Source organism: Poromitra crassiceps, assembly GCF_964638095.1.
Source record: "Poromitra crassiceps genome assembly, chromosome: 1".
NCBI lineage: Eukaryota > Metazoa > Chordata > Actinopteri > Beryciformes > Melamphaidae > Poromitra > Poromitra crassiceps.
The window spans coordinates 129,781,161-129,803,645 of record NC_139623.1 but is presented as its reverse complement, the minus strand read 5'-3'; the positions used below and the strand labels follow the sequence as shown (position 1 = coordinate 129,803,645).

At 45.1% G+C, this 22,485-nt stretch overlaps 1 protein-coding gene across 2 annotated transcripts in view; it reads right to left on the bottom strand.

The window, feature by feature from the left end:
• The window catches only part of gabrb2b (gamma-aminobutyric acid type A receptor subunit beta2b), a gene marked incomplete at both ends in the record, with an annotated part of 306,515 nt that overhangs the window by 90,001 nt on the left and 194,029 nt on the right, over nt 1-22,485 (bottom strand). For both annotated transcript variants that reach the window (XM_083640938.1, XM_083640939.1), the window contains one exon: nt 16,076-16,158. In XM_083640938.1, the coding sequence (XP_083497064.1) occupies nt 16,076-16,158 (83 nt within the window). The remainder of the gene's footprint in view (nt 1-16,075; nt 16,159-22,485) is intronic.

Sequence of the window (22,485 nt, the reverse complement as noted above, 5' to 3'; positions counted from 1 at the left end):
AGGTCATCCTCATTAGGGTAGCGTGAACATCAAGCTGCTACAATACTGTGTCCTCATCTTCCCCCAGACTCTGACCTTATGTGTAGCTTAGCTGTAGCCTTGGTGAAAACATAGCACAAGTTCTTTGTGGAAAATGAGCCACAAAACTTTATGATATTGGCCAAATATTTTGACATGCAGAGTGGCTCTTTGTGCTCTTAACTTCAAGTGAGGAATGACATTGAAAGATGTATTATACAGATAGATAGCAATAGATGATGGTGTCTTTTTTTTATTGTACAGTACTGTATATGCATATAAATGTGATTATGTGCTTTTATATTTTATTTATTATATATATATATATTTTAATTTGGGCATTGATTTGAGGCTATTCTGGGTATCTAAACATCAATTATTCCACTGTCATGTTTGCATAATTTTCTTTTGATGTTTTCCAACCTAGTTGTGTTTTGCATAATGTCTGAGTAGCTATAACAGCGCTTAGATAAGATAAGATAAGATGAAACTTTGATGATCCCTAGGTAAATTGGGTCATGCAGCAGCAAATAGTAATATATATGTAAACAAGCGTGAATTCGCAATAGTTGCGACCACATAATACAATTTGGCAGCTCACCCCTGCCTCTGCCACCATGCATTTCGAAATTGCCGCCCCCCCTCCCCAGCCAATTGGTATGAACACGAACACACACCTCCCTTTCACTCACACACACACACACACACACACACACACACATACACACACACACACACACACACACACACACACACACACACACACACACACACACACACACACACACACACACACACACACACACACATTTGTCCTCTCATTTGTCCCCTGGCATGTGGCCTTATGGCCTAAAAAAAAATTGCGACAGAGTGACTTATAGCCTTAAATATTTGAAATATGAATAGGGGATGCATTAGATATATATATATATATAGTATATGAAAGATGACCATGTAAGTGCTGTACGATGTGATAGCAGTTGGCACAAAATGCTAAAGCGCCCGGTGTTGTGCCTTGGAGGGATGAGGTGGAGGATAATAATTACGCTCTATAGCTGTAGCTAAAAAGGTGTGGGCAATATTATTTAAGATGGATATCAGGTTTGTTGATTGCGCCTGTTGGACCCCAGGAAGAATACCTGGGTATATACTGTAAATTGATTCAAGATTCAAGATTCACTTTAAATAGCCACAGTAAGTAATCAGTTTAAAAACAAGGAATTTGTCTTAGTGCAAGTATGCAGCATGGCGGTCACATCAAGAGTAGCAGACAGAGCGATATAGAGAAAAGTCACAAAACAATCACACAATTTAAAAGTGCAGTCCTTTAGGGGGGTAGGATCAAGTCAGTGGGGGGGGGGGGGGGGGGTGAATGGGGGGGGGGGAGGGCCATGATGTAAGCAGCTGCACTGTCATCAGTGAGTGAGAGACAGAGAAATGGGTCTGCTCTGGGCTCACCTTGTCAAACTTGTTGACAAAAAAGGTTTAATTGGTTTGCCCTTTGCCTTCACACTATTCTGCTGCTCCAATCCTCTCCATCCTAAATGTTCCTCTTCAGTTTATTTTGGACAGACATGGGAGTTTACGGAAGTTCTACCAAGAGACGGAACTAGTTACGTCATCTCATTCAATTATCCAATAACAACCTACCATTTGTCCAAGCGGTCTGTTTAAAAGGAGGCCCCCTCCTACCTGTCTATTGCTCTTGTCTCCTATGCATTGCAGCGTCCAAAGCATGTCAGACTCGCCAGCTCCAGGTTCGGATGTCCCACCGCCGTCGCTCCGCCGCAGCTCAAGGCTCTCTCCTCCTGTCGACTTCTACGCTTGGTCTGATTTCCAAGTCAGATCAGCTCTGATCGGTCTGGGCATACGTGAGTCGGTCTTGAGCGATCCCCCTCAAACTTGTTGTCATTCTGTTGCTGTTCCTCATTCACAAATGAAGCGAGCCCAAATCGTGGGTAGCTATTGCTAACGCTAATGTTTTCATCACGCTGCAGAGAGGCGCTCATTCATGTTGGGTGTGTAATCCTAGAGCAATCTGTACCTGCCAACAGTGGCCGCTTCCCTCCCATGTCCAATCGGGGTTTATCAAATATGCCCGTGTCCAATCGGGTCCCGTGTCCAATCGGGGTTTATCAAATATGCCCGTGTCCAATCGGGTCCCGTGTCCAATCGGGTATGATCAAACATGCATGTAATCTCTGGGTTCAGTCAACATTGCGGCTGCACTCATTGCAGGCCGGGTGCCAAGCCCTGAGCAACTCTGTCCCTGGTGCATACGGCTGCTTCCCTCTCCCGTGTCCAATCGGGCCCCGTGTCCAATCGGGTATTATCAAACATGCATTTAGTCCCTGGTTTCAGTCTACGTTGCGGCAATGCTGCTGCACTCATTGCAGGCCGGGTGCCAATCCCTGAGCAACTCTGTCCCTGTTGCCTGCGGCCGTATCCCTATCCCGTGTCCAATCGGGTTTTTAACAACATGCCTCTCTAGTCCCAGTTTCCAGTCAACCTTTTCTTTTTCATAGCATGTTTCCTCTCTTACGCATCCAATCCATCGATCCAATCCCAGTCATTTAGATAAAGTATAACCCTTGTAAACTTTTCCGGCCTATGCTGAGTAGCGCGCTAGCTACCCGGCTAGCCACCGGCTTCCATGCTATACTGCGCATGCGCGTGGCTGGTTTAGTGTTGCCAAAGATGTGCATGGCAAATGCAAGATGCGACACTATTCGGTCGGTCCGTCTCCCGTTGCATGCTTTCAGGCAAAATGGCGATAATCGTCGGTTTTGCTGTTGCCTGTCCTTCAGGCCAAAATGGCTTCTTGCTCAATTTAATTCAAGGCTCCTTCTATCTGTCACAGCTGCATGTGGTTCTGGCTTCAGCTTATGCTTGAACTAATTCATTGTTTTTGTAATAAATATTAGATCCAATAGGCTTAGTGCTAGAGATAATAATAAAATAGATAAATTAAAAGTATATTTAATGTTTTATAAAAAATAAAATAAATAAATAAGTAAATTAAAAAATCTTAGTAACATCCTTTGTTTACTTTATTTAGCATCCAGCATGTCATATGCTTAAATCCTAACTTCTTTCTTTTCTTATAGCACCAGATCTCAGTCTAAATCGAGCAGACCTCGTGCATCTTCTATCTGCTTCCATGGATCAAGCTCCAGCGGTAACCCCTGAACCTGCCAGCAAAGCAAAGGGCAAACACAGGAAAGCGAAAGCCGTTCCTGCCCAAAAACCCCCTGTGATTTACTTCAACCAAGGCCAAGTTGGCGGCCCACCAGGAGTGGTCGGCGACCCGTCAGGGCAGTATCATGCCATTCCGGTCCAGCTACCCAGCCCATCTCCCTTCGGCCAAACCCCCTTCACCCTCTCCTCCTCCCTGCCCATTCCCCCGCCATTCCCAACCCCCCTACCTTTTCCCCTGGTCATTATTGCACCAGCCCCCTCAACATCTGCAGAGGGAAACACTGCCGTCGTCGTCCCCGACCCTGCTGCTATGGCAGTCCTCTTGTCCGCTGTCTCCTCCCTAGCCAACTCAGTGGGGGTCATCAATAACCGCCTCAGTCTCATTGAAGGTGGAGGGTTCGCCGGGCCCAGCTCACAGCCCGCCCCTCCACTTCCAGCCCTTCCAGCCCAAGGCCAGCGGAACCAAGCCTTCTCGCTGGCTACAGCAATCCCTGTTGCCCCCTCCGGTAAGCCGTTCATCTCTCCCATCGTGGCAATCTCCCCCAAAAATAAAGCTGATATTCTCCTGGGCAGGGATATTAATCTAGCATCTCTCCTCCTCCCCTCTCCTGAGTCCGTCAGCCGCACAATTTGCGAGGGGGACGTGGCGGTTTCCATCAAAGCTTCTGATCCACGTCTGTACAGGCCCCTTAACATTTGCGAGTTTGTCACGGCGTTCAGTGTCTTTAGAGACACAATATGTGAAATATATCCGGCCCGTAGGCAAGAGCTCGACTCCTACATTGCCCTGATCTGCGAGCTGAAGCGCCGGTATGCTGGGAACATTTTCTATGAATATCACCGTGAGTTCTCAGCAAAAGCCGCCCTCTTCATCTCCCGCTACAACTCCCTGCTCGACTGGTCATGCATTGACACTGAGCTGCTCATCCTTCATGTCGGTGGACATCGCGCAGTGTCCTGCTACTCCTGCCAGGCAGTCGGCCACACAGCCGACATGTGCCCCACAATGACATTCCCATCTAGCGCAACTGCTGCCCCGCCCCGTTCCATTTTCTCATCTCAGAGGTTCCCCATGGCATCCACCAGCTCCGGGGTCGGAGAAAAACCTTTTTCTTACGATGCCAGAGGAAGAGAGGTCCACTTCTTCAATAACATCCCCATCTGTAACAATTATAATGAAAATGCGTGCGCTTTTGCTAAATGCATCTTTTCTCATGTCTGTAGTTTCTGCAAGGACCCCCACCCCAAATCCACGTGCCCTCGCCGCTTTCGCCCAGAAGGCAGAGGGGCCCAGCAGAGGAAATTCCCTCGGCTTACCAAGCCTTTCTGAGGAAACATCCCTCCACCCCTATTCACATCCCTGCCCTTGCCGAAGCACTCTCTGACCATCCTGACCCAGTATTTGTAGATTATCTCCTGACCGGCTTGTCACAGGGTTTCCGGGTGGGCGTCCTTTCTGAGCTCACCGGCTCTTACGAAGCCACCAATCTTCAATCCGCACTGAAAGAGCCGGACACTGTAACCACGTTATTGGAGAAGGAGATAATTAAAGTGTTCATGATTGGTCCCTTCAGCAACCCGCCCTTCCCTGTGTTTCGCACAAATCCACTGGGCATAGCAACTAGAAAGTACTCGGGGAAGAAACGACTTATCCTAGACATGTCTGCTCCCCGATCCGGCCCTTGCCCTAGCGTTAATAGCATGATTCCATCTGAGCTGTTTTCACTTTATTATGCTTCAATCGATGACGCTATTCACCTGATTAAGATAGCTGGTCCAGGGGCTTGGCTAGCTAAAGCCGATATATCTGATGCATTTAAAGTCATGCCACTTCACCCGTCTCAATGGCCCATGTTCGGAGCTAAATGGCACTCAAAGTTCTATTTTGCCGTCCGTCTAACGTTCGGGTGCAAAAGCAGTCCTCACATCTTCAATTCCCTGTCTGAAGCGCTGTGCTGGATTTTGTTAAACAAAACTAGGCTTCCGTTCGTTCTCCACCTGCTGGATGATTTCCAATTAATCCAACTAATTGATTTTCCCTCAGCCTCTCCAAGTTCCGCCCTGGGGAAATTGTCCTCCCTGTTCTCCCACCTCGGCGTCCCACTGTCCTCGGGCCGTTCCACTCCCTAGAGTTCCTCGGTATCTGTTTAGATTCAGTTGAGATGAAAGCCTCCCTTCCGGCTGAGAAATTGGCGCGCATTCGCCAACTGATTAATGCATTCGTAATTGGCCAGTCCATGTCTAAATGCGATCTTCTGTCCCTCCTCGGTCACTTCAACTATGCGATGCGTATTATCCCGCAGGGACGTTCATTTATTTCTCGCCTCCTAGTCCTTGCTAGTTCTACAGAGTCTCTTACAGACCTGGTAGAACTGGACGACGGCTGCCGCTCAGATGTTGCTTTCTGGGCCTGGCTCCTCGATCACTGGAACGGCATTTCTCAAGCTTTTCACTGATGCGGCTCCATCAGTGGGTTTTGGGGGGTATTTCAGAGGCGAGTGGTTCGCTGAAAAGTGGCCCACTGAGTTTTCCCGGCTTCATCACAGCGAGCTATCAATAGCGCTCTACGAGATCTACCCCATAGCTGTAGCATGCTTTATTTGGGGTCCACACTGGTCTCGCAAGCGCATAGTCATTAACTGCGATAACGAAACCACAGTCTCGATCATAAATAAAAGACGCTCCGCCTCCCCATCCATCATGGCTTTCATGCGCCGCATCACCTGGCTGTCCGTTATGCATAATTTCGTTATGTCAGCAGAGCACATCCCCGGTCACTTCAACATTGTAGCTGTCTGTTTGTCCCGTTTCAAATTTCAGGCTTTTCACGCCAGGTGCCCATCTGCCCAGGTCCTCCCGGTAGCCTGCCCGTCTTTCTCCCAACTTGTCCTGTACTGAGTCCTTCTCTGGCTCATCTCCTGGCCTCAGCCAAAAACTACATGAGAGCCGCCTTAGCCCCTTCCACAATTAAAAGCTATGATCGGTCTTGGAACCAGTTCTCCAGTTTCTGTAACTTGCATCACATTTCTCTGTTGCCGGTGCTCCCCTCATCCGTTTCGGCATTCCTAGTGTTCTGTTTCGATTCACGCCGTCTGCAACCCCATTCCATTCACGGCCTAGTTGCTGGTATCCAATTCCACGCCCGCTGTCTTGACCCTTGTTTCCCTAGTCTGTTTTCTAACCCTTCGATTCGCCTTCTTCTCAAAGGCTTCAAAAAATGCTCACCCACTCTCCCTAATAGCCGTGCACCCATCACTATAGATATCCTGCACACCTTGGTCTCATCACTCCGGCAGGGTCTCTTCTCTCCCTACTTAGATGCCCTCTTAGAGGCAGTCCTCTTCCTCGCATTCTATGGGTTTCTTCGTTGTGGGGAGTTTGCCACCTGCTCATCAAGCTTCGATCCATCCCGCGACGTCTGCTTCTCAGACCTGTGCTTCTTCCCAAATTACTATAGCCTTTTCCTGAAGCACTCCAAAACTGACCAGGCTGGCATAGGCTGTCAGATTATGATTTCTAGTTTGCACGGGCGCTTTTGCCCTCACTCAGCTATGGTTAAGTATCTCCTCAGGCGTAAAAATTCCTCTAACCATGCACCTCTTTTTCTACTCCCAGGTGGTTTCCCCCTATCCAAGTCCTGGTTTTCCTCTCACTTGCACTCCCTGCTGAAACACTGCGGCCTTCCTTCCCACCGTTTCTCCCCTCACTCACTAAGAATAGGAGCGGCAACCACTGCCGCCAAGCAGGGGGTTCCTACCGCTACCATCAAAATCCTGGGAAGGTGGTCCTCGGCCGCCTATGCCTCCTACGTAAGGCATGATCCTTCCTCTGTGCTCGAGGCCCAGAGATCTATGGCTCTGTAAAGGTAAAATGGTAAGCCCACAATTACATTCTCTAAGTCTTGATAAATTACATTTTTGGGGAGGGTTCCGACGCCCCTGCCAATCCATGGCAGGTCCGCCGTCACGTGGCTGATCATCCGTCACGTGGCCGATTCCCGGTCACGTGGCTGATCCCCCTTTTGGCCAAGGAGCTCTCCGCCAAAGACAATCTTACATTCAATAAATATTGTTAAATCTTGGTTGGTGTTGTGTGTAGTCTCTTAAGGTAGAAATGGGAGTTTACGGAAGTTCTACCAAGAGACGGAACTAGTTACGTCATCTCATTCAATTATCCAATAACAACCTACCATTTGTCCAAGCGGTCTGTTTAAAAGGAGGCCCCCTCCTACCTGTCTATTGCTCTTGTCTCCTATGCATTGCAGCGTCAACCCACCACCTCCCCGGCTTCCACCCCAGCACCACCAGGTGAAGGCTCCTCTCCTAAAGGGGGAGGGTTCCGACGCCCCTGCCAATCCATGGCAGGTCCGCCGTCACGTGGCTGATCATCCATCACGTGGCCGATTCCCGGTCACGTGGCTGATCCCCCTTTTGGCCAAGGAGCTCTCCGCCAAAGACAATCTTACATTCAATAAATATTGTTAAATCTTGGTTGGTGTTGTGTGTAGTCTCTTAAGGTAGAATTAACTTTCTCCCTATCATTGGGACTGAAAACCCCCTTCTTTCCTTCTGAGGATGGATTTATTTTTATTATTTTTTTATTTTTCTTTCAGGGGTTATTTGGAACACAGCAGATTGCTTTCATGGTTGTGTTCAATTGTAGTGTGTGCACATAAATTGATGCAATCTCTATGCAGTGGGAGAGCCCTCCAATATGCTCATCACGCATCCCACAGTAAAGATTCTTGTCCTGTAGAGACTTATAGATTTCTGTGAAAACACTCTCACAATCTCAGTGGCAAGAGACTGCTGCTGGACAATTGGCTTGTATCTGGGCACTACCAGATGTATCACGTTGTGATCTGTAGCGATGGAGCTGCATACACAATTGCATTTGCACACAACAAAGCCCAGGTCTTAAACTCCCGTTTTACATTTGACATATTGCTTTAGTAAGTGCGGAGGAGAAGGGGACATGCTTAAAATCAGCAACAAATCTAGATTCACAGTTCCTTATGCAGCCATCCAAAATGTGTCATCTCTCCTTGAGCAATATTTCTGCTCTAATTCAATGTAATGTGGGAAAACCAGTAAGTACTTTGCACAGGTCTTTGAGGCAAGATAACACATCTCATACTAGGCAGAAATGGGAAGGTGAACTTGAACAGGAGATTCGTGAGGAAGTCTGGTTGACATTTTCATTGAAACTCACAAAGTAACAAAATGCAACATTTTGGAGAGTTCCACTGGGAAGTAGGCAGCTGTTTTTTCATAACTCCTCTTATTGTGAATAGGATGGATCAAAATCGTGTTGGAGAGAATGTGGGGAGTATGTAGGAAAGTGAACTTTCAACCTAATTGATAGTTGATTGTCACCAATGCCATGCAGGTGCTGGGATGCTGTGATTACTGAGTGAATGCTGTTATGCCATGCGAGGACAATCAGCCTAAAGCGGAATGTAAACAAGAGCAATGTCATCTGAAAACTCCCGTGGCAATATGACTGGAAGCCAACAGCCAGTTGACAAAAATGGCGAAACCACCTCCTTCACCCTTAACTCATTCATGGCCAAAGACGTCTTTAACGTGTTATCAGGAATAGCCCTCCCAGCCAATGACGTGTTTGACGTGTTTTTGTTTTTATTAGTGCAGCGCGTAGTTCAAAGACTTCCCCAGCCTGTGACATGGTATCAGGTCCATGGCCTCAAAGTCAAGCCGACAACACGTGAACAAACACATACCGCAGCTGTTGTTTTGAAATGAGCAGGAGGAAAAACAGAAAACAGAGAAACGCGCTTCCTTGTGCAGAGAGGAGAAACGCCATTGAAACGCCCCTCGGCGCGCTTCACGAGCTGGTCGCCTTGCTGCAGGGCAGCGGACATCGATCAGTTGTTCGCGGTAGTCAAACCCGTGACCAACATGATCGATCCTGGTCCTTGGACCCCGTTCCTGTGTGCCAGCCCGAAAGAGACGAGACGGAGTCACAACTTTGTGAGGAGGAGAACAGCAGCCTCGCCACAGAAATGGCTTTCACACAGAGCCAAGCAGCACGGCCACTTTCCTGTCGAGGGCGAGGAAGACTGGACTCCAATGCGACAGGACCCGGATGATCTCGCGGTAAGGAGTGTGTGTGTGTGTGTGTGTGTGTGTGTGTGTGAGAGAGAGACTACACTGATCTCTGCATTCTATGATCATATAGTTTACTGAGACACTAGTACACTACACTGTCTCTGTACTAAATGTGATTATATAGTTTACTGAGGATATGTTGCTTTTATTTCAGATGAGGAGCCGATTGTGAGCCCACATCTCAGAATGAGGTCAGGACGGTCAGGACGGTCATTTAGGTCTGCTAAATGACGAAATGTAATGTAATGTAAAGAGACACACATGGGCCCCGCGCACACACACACACACATTCACACTCACTCACACTGAGTAAACTGTATTGTTGAATGTAAAAAAAGCACTTCATGTATATATATATATATATATATATATATATATATATATATGTTTTGTCATTTGTGTCATAACGAATAATATTTACATGTCTGATGTCAATACAGTTCAAAATAAAAGAATTGAGAGCGAGTTCTGCCTGAGATTGTGTGCTTTACAAAAATGCCATTTTCTGCAATTTCTCTTCTCAGAGAGACCTTTTTGGTGAAAACAGGGTGTATATAAATGGCTATAAGTAGAGTACAGAACATGCTAAAAGCTCACTTTTTTTTCCCTGGTGAACCCAGAGACGTACATCTTCATTTTGAGGTATTGCTAATCACTTTGGTGCTAATAGATCATTTACTGTGGGTCTTGAAAGATGACCAACAATTATGAAAATCTTTGGCCTGTGCTAAATATTGGCAGTCCTAAACTGGCCATGAATGAGTTAACGCTCTATTTGTCTCTGTCTGGTGCTAGCACCAGCTGAAGGCCTTCCAGCGCGATCACACCATGTATCCATGTCTATGTGACGCACATTAGGCTGCATTCACAGTAATCCAACTGAGTTCTGACTAAACTCATCCAAGCTCATCCATTTTGTTTCCCAGCAATCGCGTTCCCCATGATGATGGATGGAAGGTACAGTAAGGTTCCATTCTCCTCTATCTCCTTCACCCTCTCCACTGTGCCAGCAGATCAGACATACCACTTTCAGACAGACACGGTTCTGGTTCTGGCTCTGGTTCCGTTCTGGAGTTTCAGAACCTTGGTGCTTTCTGGCGAACCAGCCCGCCTTCACACCAGTTTAACTCATTCATGGCCAGTTTAGGACTGCCAATATTTAGCACAGGCCAAATATTTTCATAATTGTTTGTCATCTTTCAAGACCCACAGTAAATTATCTATTAGCACCAAAGTGATTTGCAATACCTCAAAATGAAGATGTACGTCTCTGGGTTCACCAGGGAAAAAAAAGTGAGCTTTTAGCATGTTCTGTACTCTACTTATAGCCATTTATATACACCCTGTTTTCACCAAAAAGGTCTCTCTGAGAAGACAAACAGGAGAAAAGGCCATTTTTGTAAAGCACACAATCTCAGGCAGAACTCGCTCTCAATTCTTTTATTTTGAACTGTATTGACATCAGACATGTAAATATTATTCGTTATGACACAAATGACAAAACATATATATATATATATATATATATATATATATATATATACATGAAGTGCTTTTTTTACATTCAACAATACAGTTTACTCAGTGTGAGTGAGTGTGAATGTGTGTGTGTGTGTGCGCGGGGCCCATGTGTGTCGTTATGACACAAATGACAAAAAAAAATATATATATATATATATATATACATGAAGTGCTTTTTTTACATTCAACAATACAGTTTACTCAGTGTGAGTGAGTGTGCAGACAGACACACAGACAGACACACAGACAGACAGACAGACAGACAGACAGACAGACAGACAGACAGACAGACAGACAGACACACACACACACACACACACACACACACACACACACACACACACACACAGAGAGAGAGTTCTGTCCACAGCTGCTGCTGGATCGCACCTTCTTCCCCCGCAAATTAGCATAGGAGGGGAACACCCATCTGGTCTGAGATCAGCATCTAGCCTCCTCTGCCTCTGCATCGTTTTCCTCCTCTCGTTCGGGCTGGGACGAATGCTGCGACACAGGAACGGGTCCGGCTTGGCTTTGGGACCAGGCGCTGGAACCGGATCGATCATGTTCGTCACGGGTTTGACTACCGCGAACAAATCAATCCAGGTTCGCCCTGCAGCAAGGCGACCAGTGCAGCGCGCCGAGGGGCGTTTCAATGGCGTTTCTCCTCTCTACAAGGAAGTGCGTTTCTCTGTTTTTCCTCCTGCTCATTTCAAACAACAGCTGCGGTATGTGTTTGATCGCATGTTGTCGGCTTGTCCTTGAGGCTGGGGACCTGATAACATGTCACAGGCTGGGGAAGTGTTTGAACTAAGCGCTGCACTAATAAAAACAAAAACACGTCAAACACGTCATTGGCCCTCTGGGCTATTCCTGATAACACGTCAAAGACGTCTTTGGCCATGAATGAGTTAAGCGGAACCAAAGTGGGAGGACATTATTCGGTAGTCCTTCTTCAGTTTTTTATGTTTATTAATTATTTGGTCTGGCGTTCGAGTGAACCCAGCCTTGGCCATCTCTTCCGCAAGTTCAGCATACAACTTGCTCTTTCTTGTACTGCTTTCTAGCTTTTCTTGAAATTTGGTAGATGCCCAAATCGCCACTAAAAATTTGTACCTAATTTGTTTCCTCAGGAGACCACTGCTAATTATTTTTCTCCATGTTGTCACTGCCTTCTTCTCCTTCCTGCTCGTTTTCACAGCCTAGAATAAGACATGCCCACTGATGATGTCACGGTTCCCAAGGAAAAACCAACTATCTTTTGTTTCCGCTGAGAACCAACTTTTCAGGTTCCGAACCAATTATTTTTTCGGTCTGAATGCGCCGACCGGTTCAAATGTGGGTTCCGGAACCGGAACCGGCACGGAGCCCTGCCGGTTTGAAAGCCCTAACAGTGTATCCATTGGCCCTGGACCTGCAGCCAGCATCGGGGCAATCAGGACAATATATACTCTCTGAGTGCAGTGGTAAAGTGAGAAAAAGGTAATACAAGTACCCACCCCCCAAAAAATACTGCAAGAGCCGTTAACCTGACGCTGCCAGATGGTTTGTGTCACAGAACCATCTGGGAACTCACTCGGGAAACCATTTAAAAGGGGCAGCCACTTTCAAAAAACATACTTGGAAGTTGATTGGATGAACCATCTGTCTATTACATCTATCACGAGCTCGCTCTCACTGTCATCACACCTAAAACCCGCCCGTAGCTGCCTCATAGGATGCTGATTGGTGCGACCCAGAGCCGTGTGTATAGAAGAGCCGCGACATCTCCATTCACTCCAAGAGTTCCCGGAAGTAAGGTTCTGGATTAAGCAGCGCTGTCGAGTTGCAGCAAAATGGACAGTTTGTGATGTACTTTGAACGGGTCCAACGTTTAAAGAATCAAATTGTATAGTCAGCTTTATTTTAGCATTCAAACATATATAGTGCGAGCCCCGTTCCTGGCTATTCATTGGCTACTGAGTCACACATTTTGGACCTCCGCTGATGCCACTCTCTTACTAGATTGATCTGGTGCGACCCACTGGTGTTTCAGTGTGGCAAGATGGATTTTTCAGGTGATCGTGATCTGGCATGAATCCAGCTGCCTCGCAAGGTTAGAGAGCTGTTGAAACAGGCATCAACTTACTTGGCACCAGATTTTGTTCCTACTAGGTGGCACCGGCATCATATTCCACCTATTTGCTATACTATCCATAACTTAGTAGAGTTTATCAAAATAATTAAAATCAACATCCTCTGATGTTAACTGGTCAAAAATTGTCTGGCTTTTTGCAGTGTAATGGGCTTCACCTGACGCTGCTTGTGCTCTATTTCAGCACCATGGACAGTGCACAAAGTACACACAAACAGTTTGGGCCCTATTCTCCCACAGGCCTTCGGCGCTAAAACGGGCCTTAAACGCAAAAAAACGTGCCTTGCGCCTGTTTTGGGACGATATCAATATGGCTTTACGCTGCCAAATGCGCTTTAGGCCGAATGGGCGTGGCGCAGTCCCAGAATGGGCCAAAGTGGGCGTGTCGGCGCTAAATACCTATCTTCCGAGCTGGCGTTAATTTAGCGCCTTGCGCCTTTGAAAAGCAGGCCTATTCCTCCCCTCTCTCCTCTGTCACCCTTACCTGTGTCACTCTCTCCCTCTCTCCTACTGACAGGAGCAGGCATTGGTGTGCGTTTACCAGTTTATTGTGAAATAAATCCTTCCGCGTTGAGTTACTGTCACAAGCCTGTGTGACAACGCGTCCAGCCTGGGTAAAACAACTCCGTGTACCGCTTTGAGGCTGCAGGCAGTCTGACAGGCACAATACGACTGTCTCTCTCTGACTGCCTGTGAATGCCCCAGCATGCAATTGGGTACTCAATTTCGCTACTAAATAGCAACTAAATGAGGCGAAATAGATATAAAAGGTCGATCTAAAATAATGTGTAATGGTAACACAGCCTGCAATTGTAGAACATTTCAATATTGGACCAAATAAATAATCGAAATTAAAACACCACCCTAAGTGAAACATATATGTCCTCCTGGGCCTATATATATCCTTTGTCGATTTAACGTCATTTAGATAAGTGTCAGAGGAACGCGCTTCAGAACGCGCTTCTACTGTCATGTGCTATACTGTGATGTCCGCTCCAATAACTTTGCCCAACTTCACATTTAGTTTTACAATAAAAACACATTTATGCAATGACTTTACATAATGTAGGGTATATTTATGTGCATCATTCTACCTGCAGCAGGGGAGAGAAAACGATATCATTCTGAACAAACTTTCACCAATATAAAATTAATCTCATCATATAGGGATAGGCTATATTTTTGTAGCTGATGCCTTTAGAACATTATTTTCACTTTGATCGTGCTATAGTGTAGCGTATTTACATGCTTGCAGTATTGAAACTGCAGTTAGATTGGTTTGAGAAGCATAATAATATGGAATAATAGCCTATAATGCAGACAGACAGACTGGATGAAGGGAGGGGGGGGGGGGGCAGAGCGTTTGGCTTTCGTCTGGTTTTGCGGGATCACTGGAATTGGAGCTAAAAAGGCAAGCGTGCGATTCGTTTATTGCACTTATCCAATGAGCATGACGGTGCATAATTTTACGCCTAAAAGGCGTGGTTGTAATGCTTTGGGCTGCATCTAGCGCCAGCACGACGATATCAAGTGCGCCTTTCCACGCCCACTGCTTTGCGCTGCGGCTGGCGCTCGGCCTAGAAACTGCGCCGCTGCAACGATAGAGCCCAAACAGTCTAACCGGCCAAAATAAGAAAACACGTTTTTGTGTCACATATCCATATATATTAGTATTGTCATGATACCAAGATTTTACCCTGCGATACTATACCAGCCAAAGTATCACGGTACTGGGTAGTATCACGATACCGCAGATACATCTTTTTTGTTTTTTTTGTTTTATGAATGTGCAATGTATTTACCTACACAAATTATAATGTAGGCATGGGCCGGTATGAGACTTTGACGGTATGATAACGTTAGGCAAAAATACCATGGTTTTACAGTATTGCAGGCACCAAATGTGTTATTGTAAAATATCTGCTTATAGATACAGTAGATAGATTTAAGCAATATTACACGAGAGGGAGTGATGTTGTTGTCTAATATTGTCACGGCTGTGATTTGGTCATGAAGATAATCACAGCCGTGGCGATATTAGACAACAACAGCATGACCTCGAGTGTGATATTGCTTTTATACAACAGCATACAGCATAAACAAAGCTATTCATCAAGTAATAATAGCATTCTTTCAAGTAAGTTGCGACAACAGATCATTTCTGTCTGTTATTCGTCTCCGCCAACAAAAATAGTTCCCTCAGGATTGCACTACCAATTGTTGCCAAGCAAGCAACAACAGCTGCCTGCACTTTCCCGATTCCAAGCTAGCTAAGCTAATGTTAGCTACTTTGAGGTTAGCACAGATGACTTCAGCTTACCGTTCATAATTAAAGTTAAATCCATACCATTGTCCCTGGGTGCGAGCGCTGTTTGAACGCACCCAAATCAAGGAAATGTTTAGAACAGCTGTGAAGCGGAGTGATAACACAGAGTGAAGCACCCGTGATGTTATCCTGAAATATCAGCACGGCTAGGATCCCTCTTGTCCAATCAAATTTCAAATTGCTCAGCCGGAACGTTTCACCATGCGATCATAACGCTGCTGTGTTCGTGAAACGCATGTGTGTGTCTGACTCCTGTCAGCTGAGCTACAAGTAGTGACCTGTATGCTATGGATAGCAGCTGACGCTCCACATCTAACGTTATATTTGCCTTCCTCAGAGCCGCATAGAAACAAACACGTGTTGTTAAAGAGGGTGCGCTAACGTCACATACGGTAAACAATTAATTTTACATTTATTTACATTTACATTAAATTTTTTGCCAGGTGGCGGACAGCCATCTGAGAGTCACTCGCCAGAACTTGCCGACTGTTCATTTCGGGCCCTGGGGTCATATGAATTATATTACAAATTGTAGGACCCATTTACATGTCAGATACAGCCCAGGCTATAGATTGAAAATGATATACTGTAGTTGAAAATCAACAGTATATATTTATTTCCAATCTTTAGCTCAAACCCACCACCCCACCACTAACAGTCTAGGGATTTTATACAATTCATCACTGACAAAGAAACAGAATAAATTGATTAATAAAATAATCAATTAATACTGTAAATGAAAGGATTACTCACAGCTCTCTATTTCCAGCGTGCAGTTTTGCTCATCCAGTGGATACCTCCTCAGGTCCATCATGCAAGCAGCAGTGGTTGTGATCCTGAAAAGAGGACACACTCTTATGCCACATCTGCACTAGATGGCAAACCAGATGTTCACTGTTTGCAATAAGAAAACAATAGTAAACTCCACCATCAAACAAACCAAATGTTGAAAAGTCTAGCAAAATGGATGAATGTATGCAGTTGTCCATCTGCTGCTGTTTTCTTGTTCTCCAGCTAAAGTAGCAAATAAGAAAAAGCTTTCTTCTCCTGACTGCCCATTTGAAAAAAGAAAAGAAAAACAAAACATGCAAAAAAAATTGTTTTGTTGAGATACTCCAATTATTTGTGAGGCTTCATATTGATTTACAGTGGGAATCATACAGTTTAAGTCATGGAAAATGTAACCTGTAATGTAATGTAATATTTTGAAATGATAAACATTAAAAGCCGAATGCTATTTATTAAATCAGTTTTTAGTGTATGAATGCACAATGCATGGTTGAGTCTCTTATTTGTCAAAATTGTCATGTAACAAGAGTTTGCCATTGCATTGACTCACACTCTTAAAACAGACATGTTGGCTCCCACAATTTGCAAATGCTCCCACCTACCCGTCTGTATTGTACTTCCTCCAAGGGAAAGTCAGTCAAAACGGAAAGGGAAACTCAGATGAAAATAATGAGCTCTGATTGGACTAATGGGCTTTTAGATGGGACATCCACCCATTAGTCCAATCAGAGTCCAATAGTTCCCAACACATACTATATATAAGGTAGATACATCCGTTGAAGGTTCAGAACTCAGCTGCCCGGTTGCTCACCCACTCCCGCCAACACATCACACCCATCCTTCAACACCTCCACTGGCTCACAGTACAGCACCGAATTCATTTCATTCCACATACAAAGCGCTCAACAATCTCGCCCCCTCATGCCAACCTTCTGACCCCCATCACCAGGACCAATTACCACACCTTGAGGGACAGAGCCTTTGCCAACACTGCCGAATTCCCTCCCTCCAACCATCTGGTGGTACTGTAGTCAGGGGTGAAAGTGGTTTGAATTTCTTACAGGAACTTTAGGCCGACTACCACAACCTTCATCGTTTCATATTGTTATCCTCCCGCCCCCAGCTTCATGTATCCCTGAACGCACGCATTTTTTGAATGCCTGTATGGTGTAGAAATTAGAAACACTTGACAATATGTATAGTTCTTCAGCCAATTTAGATGAGATGACAGAAGTCATCTCGGGCTATATAGAATTTTGTGAGGGGGTGGTTATTCCAACAAAAACCAGCAGAGTGTACCCAAACAACAAACCGTGGGTGTCCAAGGAGTTAAAGGGGGTACTGAATGAGAAAAAAAAGATTTTTGCCTCAGGAAGCCTGCAGGATAGGAAAGAGATACAGAGGAAGGTAAACAAAGAGATTTATAAAGCCAAATGTCAGTACAGGGACAAGATGCAGCGTACCCTGACGGAGGGCAATGCTAGGGTTGCATGGACTGGCATAAAGACAATGGCAAATGCTCCCTTTAAGGGAAGAAACAAATTTGACACCTGTCCTCCTGGTGAGAGGGAGTGCCTCTCCTCAGCAAATACATTAAATTAATTCTTCACTCGCTTTGAGACAGAGGGCGTCAATGACAACATACCTGCTTGGCGAGAGGCGAACAGTGCTGCGTTGGAGGACACACACAACACACTCATTATCAGGGAAGAGGTGGTCAAGCGAGTGTTTGAGAGCACTAACATCCGGAAGAGCCCAGGGCCCGATAACATCAGTGGAAGGGTGCTGAGGTACTGCTCTGCACAACTGAGTGGGATTTTCTGCTCCCTCTTCCAACGCTCAGTGGACACCCAGGTGGTCCCGCAATTGTGGAAAACATCTACAGTGGTCCCTCTTCCTAAAGTGCCACGTCCATCCTCTCCTAATGACTACAGGCCCATTTCCCTTACCTCTCTGGTAATTAAATCCCTGGAGAAGATTATTAAAACCCACATTTACGACGAGTGTAAACAGGTTCTGGACCCACTACAATTCGCTTATCGTCCTGCTAGAGGTACAGATGATGCCATTACAATGCTTTTAAACTTTCTGTACATGAATCTGGAGGGCTGTAAAACACATGCACGAGTCCTGTTTGCAGATTTCTCCTCTGCATTCAGTACCATCCACCCACTGATACTGGCTGACAGATTGAAGGAACGTTTCCACATGGACGCAAAATTAATTGCATGGATTCTGAGTTTTCTTATAGGCAGATCACAGAGGGTAAGAGTGGGAAGTACCAGGTCAGAGGTGCGTTACACCTCTATTGGCACACCACAGGGCAGCGTGCTGTCAACGTTTTTATATATTTTATACACAGATTGTTGTCGTAGCAGTTACCCTGAACAGTATAGAATTAAATTTGCGGATGATACCGCCGTGGTCAGCCTACTGGGACACGATGAAGTTGAACACGGCCCAGTTCTAAATTACTTTGTCAAATGGTGTGAGGCCTCACATTTGACTCTGAACATAGCCAAGACTAAAGAGGTTCATTTTGACTTTAGACGAGACCCTCCACTATCCACCCCATCAATGATCAAAGGAGAGGAGATTGAGGTGGTGACAGAATATAAATACCTTGGTCTGATTATAGATCACAAATTATCTTGGGACCAATGCGTGGATGCTATCTTTAAGAAGGGCCAACAGCGCTTGTATTTCCTTAGGAAATTTAGCTTTTTTAACGTTGATAACAAAATTCTTACTCTTTTTTATAAGTCTTTTATTGAGAGTATTCTTTGTTATTGTATTGTATGCTAGTACAGACATTCCAAAGTTACTCACAAAAATAAATTGGGAAAGATTGTTAAGATCTGTGGAAAACTCATGGGGCAACAGCAGGCTGACCTGTACCACCTGTACTTGACTAGGCTGACTGTGAAGGCAGACAAGGTCTGCTCAGACAAAACCCATCCACTGTCAGCAGAGTTTCAGCTACTCCCTTCTGGTCGGAGGTACACATACCCCAAGATCAGAACCAACAGAGCGAAACATTAATTTATCCCCATGTCAATCATCGAGCTAAATAAGATGTGAGATTCAGGGAATCGGAAGTTTTTATTTGTTGTTTTATTGTTATCAGATATGCACTTTAAATATGCAGGGCTGCTAACACGTGCACTTTAAATATGCAGGGCTGCTAACGTGCACTTTAATACACAGTATTATTGCGTATTTTTGTAGTATTTTTGACCACTTCAGATGATTTTATGATTTTTATGAGTTGTGTATGTTTTTATTTTAATGTGTCTGTGTCCTCATGTACTGTGCTGTACAACAAATTGCCTCCTTGGAGGACATTAAAGTTTTCTACTACTACTACTACTACTACTACTAGTTAATTATTTATTTAAACATTACAACAACAGACTCTCCTATATGTGGACTGTCATGTGTGATTTCAACTCTCCTTTTTGACCAAAACATTTAACCCATCTAACCCTATATCATGTGTCTCTTCAAGTCTCCTTTATGGCAAAACATTTACCACTCACTCACTGAACAATTACATTGTTTCTCTCCTGTGTGAACTATTGTGTCTCTTCAACTTGAAGAGACACAATAGTTAGTCTCCTTTGCCAACCGCCATTAAACAACAGAAGAAGACATTTCACGATAACAGCACTGACACTCACTGTATTATCACTCCGCTTCACAGCTGCTCTATCATTGCCTATTACATCCAGCCTGTTAGCTGCTGATTTACTCCACAAAGTAAAACCGTTTTCAAAATATGCGTTATTTTGATAAACAGACCTTACAACGGGGCTCTATAGAGTTACGTGTGCCTAGTACCATTATTAATCCATCATAAAGATAACGCTCTTTCTGGTAGTTTGCTAAAATACTAGTGCTAATCTTTTAGCGAGCTATCAGGCAAGCTTCTTCTTCTGCTGCTGCTTCTAATAGCTCTGCAGCAGACTAGATGCCTAGAGGCACATCGCTGCCTCTCACTGGTTGGAAATATTACTGTTTCTGCTTGCTTGGGAACAAGTGCAATCCTGGGAGAACTGTTTTTGTTGGCGGAGGCAAGTGAGACTAGTATTGACAGACGGATAGCCGAGTTGCAGCAGCCGCATTCAGAAGCTGCGTGCTTATAGCCTACACAGCACAGATTAAAACCACAGGTCTAAAACACTGCATTTGAACAATTTAGAAGCAATTTATGAGAGACTACGTGTTGTTTATGTTACCCTAACGACATAACGTCAGCCATGCGTTTCCTTGTTGGAAATTGTGCGATCGTGATTGCTTCTGCACTCTGCAGCAATCGGATTTTGATTGACAGGCAGTTGCATGTCTTCCCCGAATGGCGTTCAGGCACGGAAAGTCTTAAAGGAACTGCGCACGGGACGGTTCCGGCCCACTTTCACCAGGGACTGTAGTACCACCTGGTATGGTACCACCTGGTCTGTTACCTTAAAATCACAACTACTAAGACAGATGAATATTTGTTCAAAAATTGTTGATAAACCACTCCATAATCTATACGAGTCTACTTACGTCAACAGTGTATTAAGGTTAGCTAGAAATATTGTTCAAACACTAATCATGTGTGACATGAAGAATATGAATTCTTGCCCTCTGGCAGGAGATACTTAATCCCAACATTTAAGAAGGTCAGACTAAGAAAGTCCTTTATACATCAATCGATCCTGAGGCTTAATCAAGAATATGGCCGAGGGTCAGTGGAACAGTGACCAGTGCTCTCTGTATGTTGTATGTGTGTCATGTATTTTTGGTTTTGTTCTCTTTGTCATGTGTTTTGTATGTGGGACTGCTGCTGTCTTGCAAGACAAATTTCAGTCTAAACTGACAATAAAGTATATCGTATCGTATCTGAAACTCAGACTCACTTCCGTCTTTCAAAAACTAACTCAAAACCCTCCTCTTCTAAAAAAGCAGACAATATCTGACTCTCTCTGCCTCCCTAGAACCCAAATTCACACCTACACCATCTTCTTTCACTTTGTAACTTTTGTGTTTGTATTTTCTGTATCTGTGTATGTTTATCTGTTTATGTTTATGTAAAGCGTCTTTCAGTATTTAGAAAAGCACTATATACTGTATGTCCTATCAATTATTATTATTATTATTGGCATTTTTGCCTTTATTGGATAGGACAGTACATAGACAGGATAGGTGCGGAGAGAGGGGATGACATCAAAGGACCACGGGTCGGATTTGAACCCGGGTCGGCCACGCGAAGGACTAAGCCTTTGTGATACACGCACTACCAAGTGAGCCACCAGGATTATTATTATTAATACTAGTGCAGTGCAGGTTCCCCAGTTCGAGGTTGATCGGACAGACAGGATTCAAGAAACGTGAAAGCCGTGATCTTATTGGTTGAATTGCATGAAATTCAGCACTTAAATTTCCCGGGTTCCAATCAGACGAACAGTTCTCGAGATAAACCACTTTTTGTCTTGCTAGTAGGTGGCACTATGACTATGCATGTGTCCAAACTGTCGATCCGACCAACGGTTCTCGAGATACGTGGAGGACAGCCATCCACACAGACAGACGGTACTGGGTGGTGATACAGACATCACAGTACTGTGATACTGCTGGCATTATAGTGTCGATTTCATGCAGAATTAAGTGGTGGTTTATGGCGCTGTCCCTGGCTGTGGTGCTGAAACTATTTCCCCCCCCGATTTTTTATCCCATTTTTTATCCCCCATTAGTGCTAATTTAATTTATTTATCCTGGTTGCTACTCCACCCTCTGCCGATCTGGGGAGAGCCAAAACTGGCTCCATGCTTCCTCAGAGACATGGGCAGTTAGCCAGCCGCTTCTTTTCACCTGACAGGGGAAGCTTCACCGGTAGGACATAGCACGTGGGAGGTTCACGCTATTCCAACCAGTCCCCCTCCCTCCGAACAGGCGCCCTTAACGACCAGAGGAGGAACCACATTAGCAACCAGGATATTGCATGTTTTGGTGAGGTGTTCCTATATGAAGGAAACCCCCAGGGGGCATGGGGAGAACATGCAAACTCCACACAGAAAGGCCCTTTTTGACGATCCCACCCGGGTGGTGGGCACTCGAGGACATGCGGATGGGCACGCATTCCTTCAGCGCTCACAGCGTCCCAGGTGAGAATCGAACCCAGGACCTTCTAGCTGTGAGGCGACAGCTCTACCACTGAGCCACCATGCCCCTGTGGTGCTGAAACTTTTAAGAAGAATTCAACGTCCCTCAGCACTAAGAATTATTCCCTTACATTATGCCCGCAATCATGTGAGATTCAATAATATACAGGCCTCCACCTTCATATGAACACCACTCCCTCCCAAGGAGGGTCACACTGGGCAGATCAAGCT